Here is a 13,388-nt window from a genome sequence, read left to right as displayed (position 1 = left end):
GATCCAGAGGCCCCAACGACCCTGCCGGACACGGGGAAGACCCTGCAGCCTCCTGCCACACTGGCCAGAGCCCCGACCTTCAGGGCTGACCCTGCACCAGCATGCAGCACCAGGGCCCCAGGCGCACCTGTGGGCACTGCTCTGAGGAACTAACACCTTCCCAAGAGCACCCCACATACAGAACCCTCAAGGGTGGGTGCTCACAGGGTGGGGCCTTGCTCTGGGACCCCACCGGCTCGGCCGGCCGTCCCAGGGGCTGCCAGGCACCTGCAGCGGCTCACCCCGTCCTGGAGCTCAGCCTCCCTGCCGCCGCCCTCCCTCCTGGCCCCTGGGACTGTGCCGGCGCAAGGGAAGGCCTCCAAATTACATGGATGTGTGTTTGGGAGTTACCAAAATCAACAGTTGCCGCACAAAGATATCCAGTTATAACAGTCAAACTCGATATTGAGGCATTGAAGACATACTAATGATCCCACAGTAGGCTCTTAAGTCCAACCACCCGAGCAGCTACCCTGGAAATGTCTACAGAGCACTGAGGGATTCTTAAGGACAGTCAATTAAAGACAGAGTTGGAAGCCATTGCACCTGGAAGCGTCTGTGACGTGTTCAGACCTCCGACCGCTGCTCAGCAGTGAGACTGGAGACACCTTTAGCATCTTGTCCAGAAGGAAGCCCATGTGAACCCAAGAGCCTTTGACAGGGTCACTGAGTCGTGCCTCCTAAATGGACAAGATCGTACGAGGACCCAAGACCGACTGCTCTCAGTCTCTCTTCCTCCGATCCACGAGCAGGAAGTAGCAAGCAGGAAGTAGCGGCTGACACCTGCGGCCTCGTGTGCTCTTTCTCCGGGACACCTTTCAGCGAGGGCAGGAGGCCACGGGGCACCTGCCAGCTCAGACTCTGACCCTCGAAGCCTGCAGGATGCCCTGGAGTTGTCCAGGCATGCTGTGTCCACGTTGGGCACTGCTGTTGTGCTGCTGGGTCAGGCCAGGTGGGAGTCCCAACATGTTGGGAGAGGAAGGGCCCACAGGCCAGCTGTGTGGGCTCCAGCTGGCAGGCCAGACGTGTGGGCTCCAGCTGGCAGGCCAGACCCAGGCCTGGGCCAGGCCGCCTGGCGCTGGGAGCCGCTTCCTCACCCTTCAGCTGCCAGAGCCTACAGCAAGGTGGGCATTCAGTGCTGGGCAAGCTCATGCCCTTCACTTCCATGGGCAGCCGGGGACCACACCGCGCCCCCCCCACAGTGTGTAATGGAAATGTTGGTCTCCGGGGCGCAGCCCCCAAGGAAGGTCAGCAGGCACGGCCACTGTGGCCCCTCGCCCCACTGGCCAGGCCACTCCATCTGGAACCCCTGTACTCCGGGAGTCTCCCAGGCCCTGCTTGTGCACTCAACTCCCAGTTTCAAACTTTTTTTTCCCTAAGATTTTTAATTTTTAATTTCTATTCTCTGGCTCATCCCCAAATGGCCACAACAGCTGGAGCCTCCAGGTCTCCCACGTGGGTGCAGGGTCCCAAGGCTTTGGGCTACCCTCTACTGCTTTCCCAGGCCACATGCAACGAGGTGAATAGCAAGTGGAGTAACCAGGACACGAGCCATTACTCACGTGGGAAGCTGGCACTTGCAGGTGGAGGAATAGCCTGTAGCAACATCACACTATCTCCCAGGCGGAGGGAGAGCTGAGCCCCTCCATCTGCCGCCACCTTGCTCCCCTTGGGCCTGGCACGATGGTTCAGGGGCCAACTACTCCCCCGTTCCCCTTGAGTCATCCGGAGCCCAGCCCTGGGTCTCTGGGCTCCAGTTCTGCACCCGAGGGAGCTAGGTAAGACTCGCCTCTGTGTGGCCAGACCGGCTGCTGCTCCCCACCAGCAGGCCTGGCCAGCGACACAGGGTCCCTGAGGGACGCGCCCCCTATAGGCCACTCGGCATCCTCAGATGAGCCCGGGGACACCAGATAGTCGGCTGCTGGAGGGCCCAGGAGAAGTCCAGGGCACCCCAGCCAACACGCCCTGTGTGCCGGTGGGTGTGGCTGTGCTCAGTCACGGCAAGCGCACTGACATGGCTGGGAAGCTAGATTGGAGGCCTGGGGCCAGCTCTCACCTTGAACCCCACCAGAACAGCACTCAGTGCTGAACAATATGGTACAATCTACTTATCGTTAAATAAATGAGCAATTAAAATCCATATATGCAGGCTAGAGGCCACCTTGGTGTCATTTGCACTTAGATCGGGTCCACTGGCCGCCCCCCAGAGCTGGCAGCCTGCATCCTCCATCCGTTTCTCTTCTCTGCAGACCTAGCTTAAATGCTCTGCTGGGCTCCTGACCAGGCGAGCTCCTGAAACCGCACTCCCAAAGCACCGACATTCTGCCAATCACCAAGCACTCTGACTTGCTGGAAGATTTTCCCTTCTAAGTTGTGTGTTTCATCTCCAAAAATAAGTTTTTAATTTCTCATGGATATTTACTCCTCTGGGCCAAACCATGAGGACCCCAGAGGGCCCCCCAACACTGCCAGTGAAATGAGGGGGCAGGCGGGGAGCCAGTGCAGCACCTTACCCCGGTTTGGGAAGGTTCCCTTTACTTGGGTAACTGTGCTTGGAGCCTTCCCCAAGTCGCTGTGGCAGTGCCAACGCACATCCCCTCCTTACCATCAACTCCTGTTCACCAAAACATCTTGGTGTTGGAGGTCAGGGGCTGTGAGTGCTGTGCAAGGACAGGTCCGCGTCCTCCTCAGGACAGCTGGCCCCTGCTGCCTGCTGAGCGCCCCCGGCCCGCAAGGCCCTGGCACACAGCGGCCAGGAAGGCAGGAGAAAGGCCAGCTGCAGGTGCGCTGCCAGGATTCAGTGCCCACGCAGGGAGGCTGGGAGGTGGAGTTCACCCTTGTCAGGTGAGATAAACAATGACTTTTCTTTCTGTGTGATGGTGAGCCACGCAGATTACATAACAAACGCAGAAGTCAAGGGTTTTCTGGGAGTGTTTCAACACACTTTTTCAAATAAATCAGTGAGGAGATTTATTTACCGCGTGGGTAGCTGTGTGGACAGATGTCTGGACGGGGTGGCACGTGCATGGATATTTAGGTGTCAATGGCCTATGGACACAGTTTTGGGCTTTTAGAGATGCAACACAGGCTGGGCACATGGCTCAGTGGGCTGAGCTGCCATCCTGCGCACCATGTCAGAGCGTACGTTTAGAGTCCCCGTTGCTCTGTCTGCAGTGCGGGTCCCTGCTAACGGGCCTAGGAAGCCAGGAGTGACCGTTCAGAAGCGCTTGGAGTCCCTGTCCCCCTGGAGGGAGACTGGGAGAGTTCCTGGTCTGGGCTGGAAGAGTCCTACCCTCTTCCTCTCTCTGCTTTTCAAAGAAATAAATCCTGAAGTTTTTTTTTTAAATAAAGATATAGAATATTCCTATTACTGGAGAATCAAGATGGAGGAATAGGGTAAGGGCATGATTAAACAGATGGAGAAACATTAGCCAGTGTGAAGCAGAGAGGACACATTCCAGGAAATAGGAGACGACAGAACAACAGCAGAGGGGCACCTGGAGACTGACAGACACTGGAAAGCAGCGGACACAACGGTGTCTTGTTTTTTTTTTTTTTTTTTTGACTTTTTTTTTATTAATTATTATGCATTATGTGACAGTTTCATAGCAACGGTGTGGTGTTGCAGTGACTGATATCCCAGCGGCATTCAGCAAGCGGCGATCTGAACTCCACTGGCAGCCAGAACTCCACCAGCAACCAGGTGGGAAGGGATGTTAACCGGGAACTCCAGAGGTGAACCCAGACAAAGAACTGCCTGTCCTGCTGGTCCGTTTGATCTGACCAGAAGCAGAGACAGAGTGGCAGGTCCCAGACAGGCAGTGTGGGAACAGGGTACATGTCACAGCCCAGTCCGCCTCCCACAGCTGGATCAGGTGCCATTTTGTTTAAGGAGGCAAGAGTTACGGGGCAGGACTGCACATGCACTGAGCTGGGAGTGAACTCATTTCTGGCTCAGTGAGCTGCAACAACATGCAACCTACAGGTTCACTCGAGATAGGTCCAAGCAGCCTTCAGACCTGACGGCCAACAGGTCAAGAACTCTAGTAGTGGCACATCTGGTGCCATTTTGTACGGTGTGGCAAAACTTTAAGATTGCAGGGACAACAGTGAGCTGTGCTTGTGCAGATCTGGGTGTGAACCCCCTGAGCTCAGAGCATTGCACTGGTCCCACAGGAAAATAATACTGACCATGGCATCATATCGGTCAAAATAGGTCCATGTGGCCCTCAGATCTAATGGCCAACAGGTTCCGGCAAGATCAGCTCTACCAACAACCTAGCTATATAGGACACCTGATGTCTCCCTAAGCCTGGGACCTGCACCAACTGGAAGTGGTAGAAAGGTTGCAGAGACAATGGTGCAGCCTCAGCACGGTGTCACAGGAGGTGGGGAGTGGTGAGCTAGGAGCTGGGGCTACTGAGACCATGGTGGAAATCTAACATAAGGACCCAGACCTGGAACACACTTCAGGGAGTGGCACAAGTGACTGCAAACAAAGAACCATGTGATAACCACAGTAAGTAAAATCGAATTGTAGGGCCCGGCGGTGTGGCCTAGCAGCTAAAGTCCTCGCCTTGAACGCCCCAGGATCCCGTATGGGTGCTGGTTCTAATCCTGGCAGCTCCACTTCCCATCCAGCTCCCTGCTTGTGGCCTGGGAAAGCAGTTGAGGACGGCCCAAAGCCTTGGGACCCTGCACCCACGTGGGAGACCTGGAAGAGGTTCCTGGTTCCTGGCTTCGGATCGGCACAGAATCGGCTGTTGCGGCTCACTTGGGGAGTGAATCATCGGACGGAAGATCTTCTTCTCTGTCTCTCCTCCTTTCTGTATATCTGACTTTGTAATAAAAATAAATAAATCTTTTAAAAAAATCGAATTGTAGGCCTGTGGGTGACAGAGCTTAGAAACCTGCCCCAAGGAGAAGACTCTGCTAAGCAGATGTATAATGACCAAGAGCAAAAGAGACAAAAGCACAATGAATATTACTGAAGACTCCCCTGCAAAGGAGCAAAGCCCTTTGCCAACCTCAGAGTTAACTGAGGAAGACATCGAGAAAGTGGGGGATACAGAGCAAGAGGTGCCCTAGTCCCAACCTCCCAGGATGGCACCTGTCCCATCATGTCCCCTGCCTGGGAATGCGGCCATAGGCACCTGTCCCATCATGTCCCCTGTCCAGGAATATGGCCGTTGACACCTGTCCTACCATGTCCCCTGACCAGGGTCATGGCCTTCAGCACCTGTCCCACCACGTCCCTTTCCCAGGAACACGGCTGTAGTACCTGTCCCCCCATTCCCCCTGCCCAGGAACACGGCTGTAGGCACCTGTCCCACCATGCCCCCTGCCCAGAACATAGCTGCTGGGAGCACCATTTCTTTCCCTGTTGACTTCAAAGACATCCTTGGACACAAGCACGATACAGCAAAGGTCCTGCCAAGTTGGTCATGCCGCAGACCACAGGCTGTGGGGAGGGACAGTCGGTCCCGGTCCAGCACGTCAGGGACCACAGGTCCACCCAGCTTATGCAGGGGCTGATCTCTGAGAGGTGCAAAAGGCCCCAGAATGTCTGAACCCACCAAACAGGGACCACTTGCACGCTTCTGTGTAGCATGTAGTTTCAAATGCACGTTACGGAGTCAGCGTTTGACGGCCCCTGGGGACATCTGCACCCCATGTCTGTAGCTCTGGGCTTCATCCCTGGCTCTGCTCCCTCTTCTAACTTTGTGGGCACCCTGACGGGCAGCGGGTAATAGATGGATAGTTGGACCCTGCCACTTCGCAGGAGAAGTTGGCTGGAGCTGCCTGTTCCTGGGTTCAGCCTGACCCAGCCCAGGTTGGGGAGGGAATTTAGAGCCAAAGCAGCGGATGGCAGAGCTCCACCTCTTTGTCTTCCAGAAAAATCGAACAAAAACATGGGGGGGCCGGTGTTGTGATGGTGCAAGCTAAGCCTCCACTTGTGACAGCAGCATCCCAGGTGGACGCTGGTTCGAATCCCAGCTGCTCCACTTTCAGTCCTTCCCGTTAATGAGCCTGGGAAGGCAACAGAAAATGGCCAAGTCCTGGGGCCCCTGCACCCGTGTGGGCCACCCGGAGGAAGCTCTGTGAAAGCTCTCCTCCCTTGTAACTCTGCCTTTCAAACAAGTAAAAAATAAAATCTTTAAAAACTAAAAGTAATAAAAAAAAATAAGTGCTTACTGCCCAGATTATCTCTGAAACTATCAGAGAAAGCGTTGTCAGTAACGCAGCGCGGAGAGGGGGTTCCGGTCTAGGAGGCGCCAGTTCCCGTGTCCACATCCTCCCTTTAAAGGTGCTGCTTGTTTGGGAGACCAGACAACATCCACCCAAGCACAGCACAGGACTGCGATGAGCCACTCTGCCACACGCTCCTTACACGCAAGTGTGAGACGCCACCATTCAAGCACATTTTTAATATTCCATCTTGAAAAATCGTCTTTTTAGCAAGTTGGGTTGCTTCTTTGAAGGGCAGAGAGATATAACGGATCTTTGACGCACTGGTCCATTCCCGGGTGTTCCCACGGTAGGCAGGAGCTGGGAACTGAAGCCAGGCCTCTCAGCAGAAGGGCAGGGACCATCCCTGGGGCCGTCCCCTGCTGCCTCGCAGGGCGTGCAGGCAGGAAGCTGGGTTAGAAGCAGACTCGCAATCAGACACTCCCATACGGGTTGCAGGCACCGTCACAAAGTCATCCAAAGGTTAAATTTCAGCCTCTTCTTCTTCTTCTTTTTCTTCTTTTTTTTTTTTTTAAGGATTGATTGATTGATTAACTAGAAAGGCAAAGCGACGGACAGAGATTTTCTGTCTGCTGGTACACACCCCACACAGCTGTACTAGCCAGCTCTGGGCAGGTTGAAGCCAAGAGCAAGCCAGCAGCTCCATCTGGTCGGTGCAGGGCCCAGGCCCTAGCGGCAGGAGCTGGGTCAGAAACGGAGGACTCTAATGAACACTCAAAGCGGAAGGAATGCCAGCAGCCCAAGGGCCGCCATCCCACGCTCCTCTCTCTCCCTGCTGCCTCACGCTGTTCTGAAAGCTCCCATTCCTTCGGATTGCAGTTCAGGCTTCTCTCAGCCCTAGCGCCAACTCTGGTCTGCCAAAAAGCACCCTGCAGGGTGCCGGAATGTTTTTCTAACCAAGGGAAAATGCAGCTGATCAAAGTACAGCAGCTCTGGGCATGGGTTGCCCTCCCACGCCCAGTACTTTGAAGCAGGCACCTGCACCCTACCCTGCCCCCAGCGGTCGTCACGTGACAGTGCAAAAGTAGGGGAAAGGTTAGCAGCAGGCGGCCAGTGAATGGGCGTGCCGCGTTGCTCAGGGCCTGCTCCGCTGGCTGTGCACATTCAAACCTCAACGACCAGTGAGGCACTTCCCCACTTATGGGACAGTTAGGAGTCGCGGCATCCATCCCATGGCAAATGCCACAGGATGGCACAAACCGGTGAGCAGGCACGTGCCCACCGAGCCACGGAGCGCAGAGCCCGCTGGTTCGCCGCCTGGGCTGCGGCCAAGGGCAGCCTTGTGGATGCGGGCCGCCTTTCATTGCCTCCACCTCCGGTTTAGGGCCGGTTTCTGACCCTGTGAGGCAAGGCACTTGCACTTCTAGACCTGTCTTTTGGAAATCCCAACAGCTACTAAAATGGCGTTCCTGTACAAGGTCCAGTCTAGAAAGCAGTGATTTGCAGGCGCTTAGTTCAGAGACAAAACCAGCTCTGAACGGCCATGCTCCCAGATCCACGCAGGCCCGGTGCCGCCTCCCCGACAGCACAGGGTCTCACTGCTCCTGTGTGCCCCCAGCCGGGCATGTCTCCCACCAGGGCCCTAAACAAGTGGAAGGCAGTATCTGCTAGCCTCCATAAAGGCTCAGGGCTGCCAGCAATTTCCCCTCACTTAACTTGGAAAGACACAAAGGGCCTGGCGTCCCAGGATCCCCTATGGGTGCCAGTTCATGTCCCAGCTGCTCCATTTTCCATCCAGCTCCTTGCTTGCAGCCGAAAGCATGAGAGACCTGGAAGAAGTTCCTGGCTCCTGGCTTCAGATCAGTTCAGCTCCAGCCATTGGGTCGCTCGGGGAGTGAATCAGCAGATGGAAGATCTTTCTCTCTATATCTCCTTCTCTGTGAATCTGCCTTTCCAATAATAAATAACTAAATAAATAGATCTTTTATATATATAAAAAAGTTCCTGGAGTCTAAAATCTCTAGGACAATTCATTAAGAAGGTAAACAGACATGTCTGACTAGCAGTTGCTTAAGGAATTCTCTCCGTCCCAGCTGTGAGACGGAGAGTGATGGTGGGGGAGGTAGCAAAGTCTAGCAAATAACGAAGACAGAACACCCCGTGGGCCAGGCAGACGGAGGGTCCGACACGTGTACTCCACGGGCCAGGCAGACGGAGGGTCCGACACGTGTACCCCATGGGCCAGGCAGACGGAGGGTCCGACACGTGTACCCCATGGGCCAGGCAGACGGAGGGTCGGACACGTGTACTCCATGGGCCAGGTAGACGGAGGGTCCGACACGTGTACTCCACGGGCCAGGCAGACGGAGGGTCCAACGCGTGCACCCCACGGGCCAGGCAGACGGAGGGTCTGATGTGTATACCCCGCAGACCAGGCAGAGGGAGCAGCCGACACACACATGGACCCCATGGGCCAGGCAGACGGAGGGTCGGACACGTGTACTCCACGGGCCAGGCAGACGGAGGGTCTGACACATGGACCAGCCTCCGCTGCCTTCCCAGACACCTCAGCAGGGGGCTGTATCAGAAATGGAGCAGGGTCCGATCCGTGCCCACATGGGATCCCGACACCCATGTGAGAGCTTAAGCCACTACACCACATTCTGGCTTCCAGCCTGGAGGTTCTCTGGGCGTGAGCGTGGGTCCCCTTTTCTCCCCTCCCTCTTCTGGGGGAATGCTGTGCAAGCGGCAGTTCTCCCACTCCCCCTCCCACGCGCTTATCAGCAGCGTTATCAGTGTTCTCTCAATCTGCTGGTGGCAGGGACAGGGCATGTCCTGGGCTGCCCCCGGCAGCTGGCGCAAAGTCACCTCACAGGCTTCTAGAACAAGGTCTGCAGGGCTTGCCTCCAGCCCCCTTGCACCGACACAGGCTGTGTCTGCCACCCAGCTACCTTACCGGAAGGACCGGAACTCACACCTGAGCAACACACCCCGCCCGACTTGGATTTTGCCCAGTAATCTACCAAGTTGCCATTTTCTATCAGACCCACTGTGACTATTTTAAGAAAACAAGGGAACGACCTGGTAAATAGTGTTTAATGAGATAGTTACTTGAGACTGTTAGCTCTTCAAAGTATTCTTGTTTTAAAAAGTAGGCGCAGCCTTCATATTTGCTTCCTATCCCTTTAAGAAAGCCGAACAGGATTTACACAGAAGTCGCTGAGAACAGGTACTCTGATCTCCAACACACTCAAGCCTTCTCTGGGTCCCTTGTGACCCAGGCGCCGGCTCGAAGTGCACCTGCCCAGGACCTGTCGGTGCCCAAAGGAGGGACGGGCCAGTGCGGGCGCTCGCATCCCTGTCACCATCGCGCTCTCTCGGTTGGCGCCTGGAGCCAGCCCGCACCCAGGGCGGGTCCTGATCGCAGCACTGCGGGGTCGCGGGAGGCGGAGGGTCGGCAGCGCCCGGCCAAGCCACCTGCCGAGCATCCTTTCCGCGACCGAGCCCCCGCAGCCCCGCAGCCCCACATCCCTCCCCGCCCTAGTTTTCGGAGGCTGCCCTGCGCACTGCGCCCTGACGATGTCCACGCGCACTGCACCGCGATCCCGCCTGCTCCCCAGCCCTCCCCGGGGGCGCATCGAGCCCGGCCTTACCGAGTCCAGAGGCGCGGCGGCGGCAAGGGCGGGCAGGCCGACTGAGCGAGACAGCGGCGGTGCCAGGGCAGGGAAGGCCGTGGGCGAGGCCGCCCGGCGCCCATTGGCTGAGCCGTAGAATTGATGAGAGCTGCCTGTGAGTCTTCACCGAGATGGTACCCGCAACCGACGGGCAGTCGTAGAACTCAGAGAGACCCATCTAGCTCATGGAGGAGTCACTGACTTTCTCCGGGTCCCATTGTCATTCCCTTTTAAGAGATGCTTAGCAGTCGGTGTGGGCAGACCCCACGCTGCCAGCCGTAAGCAAGAGCGCACATTTTGATCCGTACAGGTTCGTCTCAGACACAGGCGTGCATCATGTTTTTTGGGACGGCTCTGAGTCCAGATGTCACCATGATTGCCTCCTCAGACCCCCAAATACGCCTGCTTCTCTCGCCCCCTGCATGTGCCAGCCCTGGGGTCCAGCTGCTCTCTCCAAGGGGCTGAAGGAGCAGCGAGCATCGGGGGATTTGGTGGTCGCTTCCGGGGGCCTTGACTTGTCCTTGCCCCAGCAGAGGGGCAGGGAGGTGGCCCACCTTGCAACCTATTTTAGCAGGTGTAATGTTTCCAAATGAGGATCTTGGCAGAGGTTTCTGGAAATCGCTGCAACCGTGTATGGAGTTTACAGTCCTTCGCAAGGAAGCCGCTCCTAGCCTGAGCTATGAGAGATAGAGATAGAGAGAGAGAGAGAGAGAGAGAGAGAGAGAGAGAGAAGGCAGGGTGGTATGATAGCAGGCCAGGTTAAAGCTACTACCTGCAATGACCGTATCCCATACATGGCTGCTGGTTCACGTCCCAGCTGCTCCATGTCCCATCCAGTTTCTTGCTATGGCCTGGGAAAGCAGATGAGGATGGCCCAAGTTCTTGGGACCCTGCACCCATGTGGGAGACCCAGAAGTTTCTGGGTTCCTGGCCCTTCAAATGAAATGCATAACACACAAACACATGAATATTTTAAATAGTAAGAAGAAGTATGTAATGCCCAGCTCACTTTTATTCTGTAAAAGTAGAAAACCTCCCCGCTTCAACTGTTGGGTCTGGGATAAGTAGAATAAGCTTAGTTGCAGCTAATCCCTGGTCTGGGTTTTCATACAGAAGCTGCTAAATTGCCTTAATAAACTTTTATTCTTTCATGGAGCATTCTTTGTCTTTCTTTTAAAAAATATTTATTATTAAGCGCAGGAAGCATGGAGGAAAACAACCCAGAAGAGGCGATGGAAAGTGTCCCACTGGCATACATCTGGCTCGGGTTGAGGGCGGACCTGGCTGAGTCGGTTCGTGTCATCCACTGGTCAGTCTGAGCGCTGGAGCTGTGTGGGGGTCTGGCCAGGTTCGGTTGCGATAAACACAGTATACAACACAAAATGCCAAGGCGAGGCTGCCTGTGCCTGTTAGGAACACAGCACCCAACCAGCACACATCCCACTGGTTTAGGTGAGGGTGGAGTGTGTGATGGGCAGAGCCGGGATGGACTGCAATACTCATTGGTTCCGGTGGAGGTCAGGGCTGAGAATAGAACCAACCCAGCGGTTGCAACCACCAGCTGATGGGGTGACGGACTGAGTCAAGCACTGTGCTTGCTAATACATATAGGAACCTGATCTGGGAACACCTCAAAGTCTCTTTGGGGACCCCTTCAATCAAAATGGAGGAAACAGAACATTAACCAAGAGAAGATGGAAGATGGAGTAGATCAACCAACCACCTCAGCTATATGTTGACAGCGAAACACTGGGCAAGGGGAGACTCTATGATGGACTATGTCAATCAGTGGACTCTGCACCTGCCTCTTTGTACCGGGATTGCTGCTGATGGTTTGTTGGAGCTTTTGACGGAGTGGGATGATACTCTGCTGGCTCTGCCTTCAGACCAGAGGGGGTCTCCCTGAGAAGGTGTTGAACTTGACTGGACAATGGGACGTTGGACTATATGTTTGTTATATGCTGGCAATGGGGGAATCCCAAATGAACTTGAGCTGTGGTTATGCAATGGGGTGGAGGAATCCACCATGGGGGGAGGGTTTGGGGAGGGGTGGGGAAAATCCCAGTACCTATGAAACTGTCACGTAATACAATGTAATTAATGTATAAATTAATTCAAAAAATGCAATAAAAATATTAAACAAATTTATTATTTTTATTGGAAAGTCAGATATACAGACAGGAGGAGAGACAGAGAGGAAGATCTTCCATCTGCTAGTTCATTTCCCAAGTGGCTACAGTGGCCAGAGCTGAGCTGATCTGAAGCCAGGAGTCAGGAGCCTCTTTTGGGTCTCCCACATGGGTACAGAGTCCCAAGGCTTCGGGCCGTTCTCCACTGCTTTCTCAGGCCACAACAGGGAGCTGGATAGGAAGTGGGGCAGCCAGGACACGAACCGGTGCCCATATGGGATCGCAGCACATGCAAGGTAAAGACTTTGGCAACTAGGCTACCACACCCTTTTCCATGTTTTGTTCTGAGGAGTCTTGCTCTGTTGGGGATGGGGGGGAGGAGGGTGTATATTTTGTGCTTCACTGACTGACGCTGCCACCTGACAGTAAGCAGCAAGCCAGGCAGGACACCATGAAGGCAGCATGAGAAAGAACACCCTGGGGGGATTGGCAGGTGGACCCCTGACCCGCGTGGGGGGTGTGGGAAGGAGTGAGGCGACCTGGGAAGGCCTTGCCACACTTGGCACAGATGTCCAGCCCGCCGCACCGGGGAGACTGTGAGCTGATGCCGCTGTGGGACCGCTTTTGTTTTGCCCTCTGGCTACCCAGCCAAGGTAATCCCAGCTAGGAAACTGTGCTGGTGGCAAATCCATCGCCTAGGGGTCAGCAGAGCAGGCGGGGGGTGGGGATCTTCTTTATTTGCAAGGCAGAGGGAGAGCGAGCAAGACTGATTCACTGGTTCAACCCCAGATGCCAGCCCGGCAAAGCCAGCCCCCAGGACTGCGCTCTCTGCCCGGGACTGGCAGGACCCACAGCCTTCAGCCGGCCCCTGCTGTCCTCCAGGGTGCGGACACAGCAGGCTGTCGTGGTCACTCGGGCAATGAATTACAGAGGAGGTTCTCTTCGTCTCTCCTGTCTCTGCGACTCTGCCTGTCAAGTAAATAAATAAATCTTTTTTTTAAAAAAAGCAACGATATCTTTTAAAAATATTTACATTCTGATGACTGATAATGATACATCTTTACCGTTAAGCTGCTGTGGCAGCGTTGTTGGCGGTGAAGTGGTCACTCCCAAAGTCGGTCGTAGTTTTAGGTTTCATTTGGTCCGTGGGGACCAAGACTCCGCTGGGCAGTCACTGATGAGGCGGGCACCCGTCCTGCCCCACCACAGAGCCAAGCTGCAGGCTGCTGTGGGCTGAAGGGAGTGCCAGGGAGAGGCGGTCTGAAGACCAAGTCTGCAACATGTCTGATACTTAGCACAAGTCGTGAGTGAAACGGAACCAGTTTTCTTAACATCTCATTTTTAACTATTTAACCTG

The 13,388-nt window shown here is 55.1% G+C and overlaps 1 protein-coding gene across 1 annotated transcript in view; it reads right to left on the bottom strand.

The window, feature by feature from the left end:
- LOC101517526 (carnitine O-palmitoyltransferase 1, liver isoform) overlaps positions 1–9,985 on the bottom strand; it is a 40,124-nt gene extending 30,139 nt beyond the window's left edge. The window contains exon 1 of the mRNA XM_004598261.2: positions 9,882–9,985. Within this exon, the coding sequence (XP_004598318.2) occupies positions 9,882–9,985 (104 nt within the window). The remainder of the gene's footprint in view (positions 1–9,881) is intronic.
- Between the last annotated feature and the right edge of the window lie 3,403 nt (positions 9,986–13,388).

The sequence above is a fragment of the Ochotona princeps genome, chromosome 4, assembly GCF_030435755.1.
Source record: "Ochotona princeps isolate mOchPri1 chromosome 4, mOchPri1.hap1, whole genome shotgun sequence".
Lineage (NCBI taxonomy): Eukaryota > Metazoa > Chordata > Mammalia > Lagomorpha > Ochotonidae > Ochotona > Ochotona princeps.
This window is presented reverse-complemented; position numbering and strand designations above follow the sequence as displayed.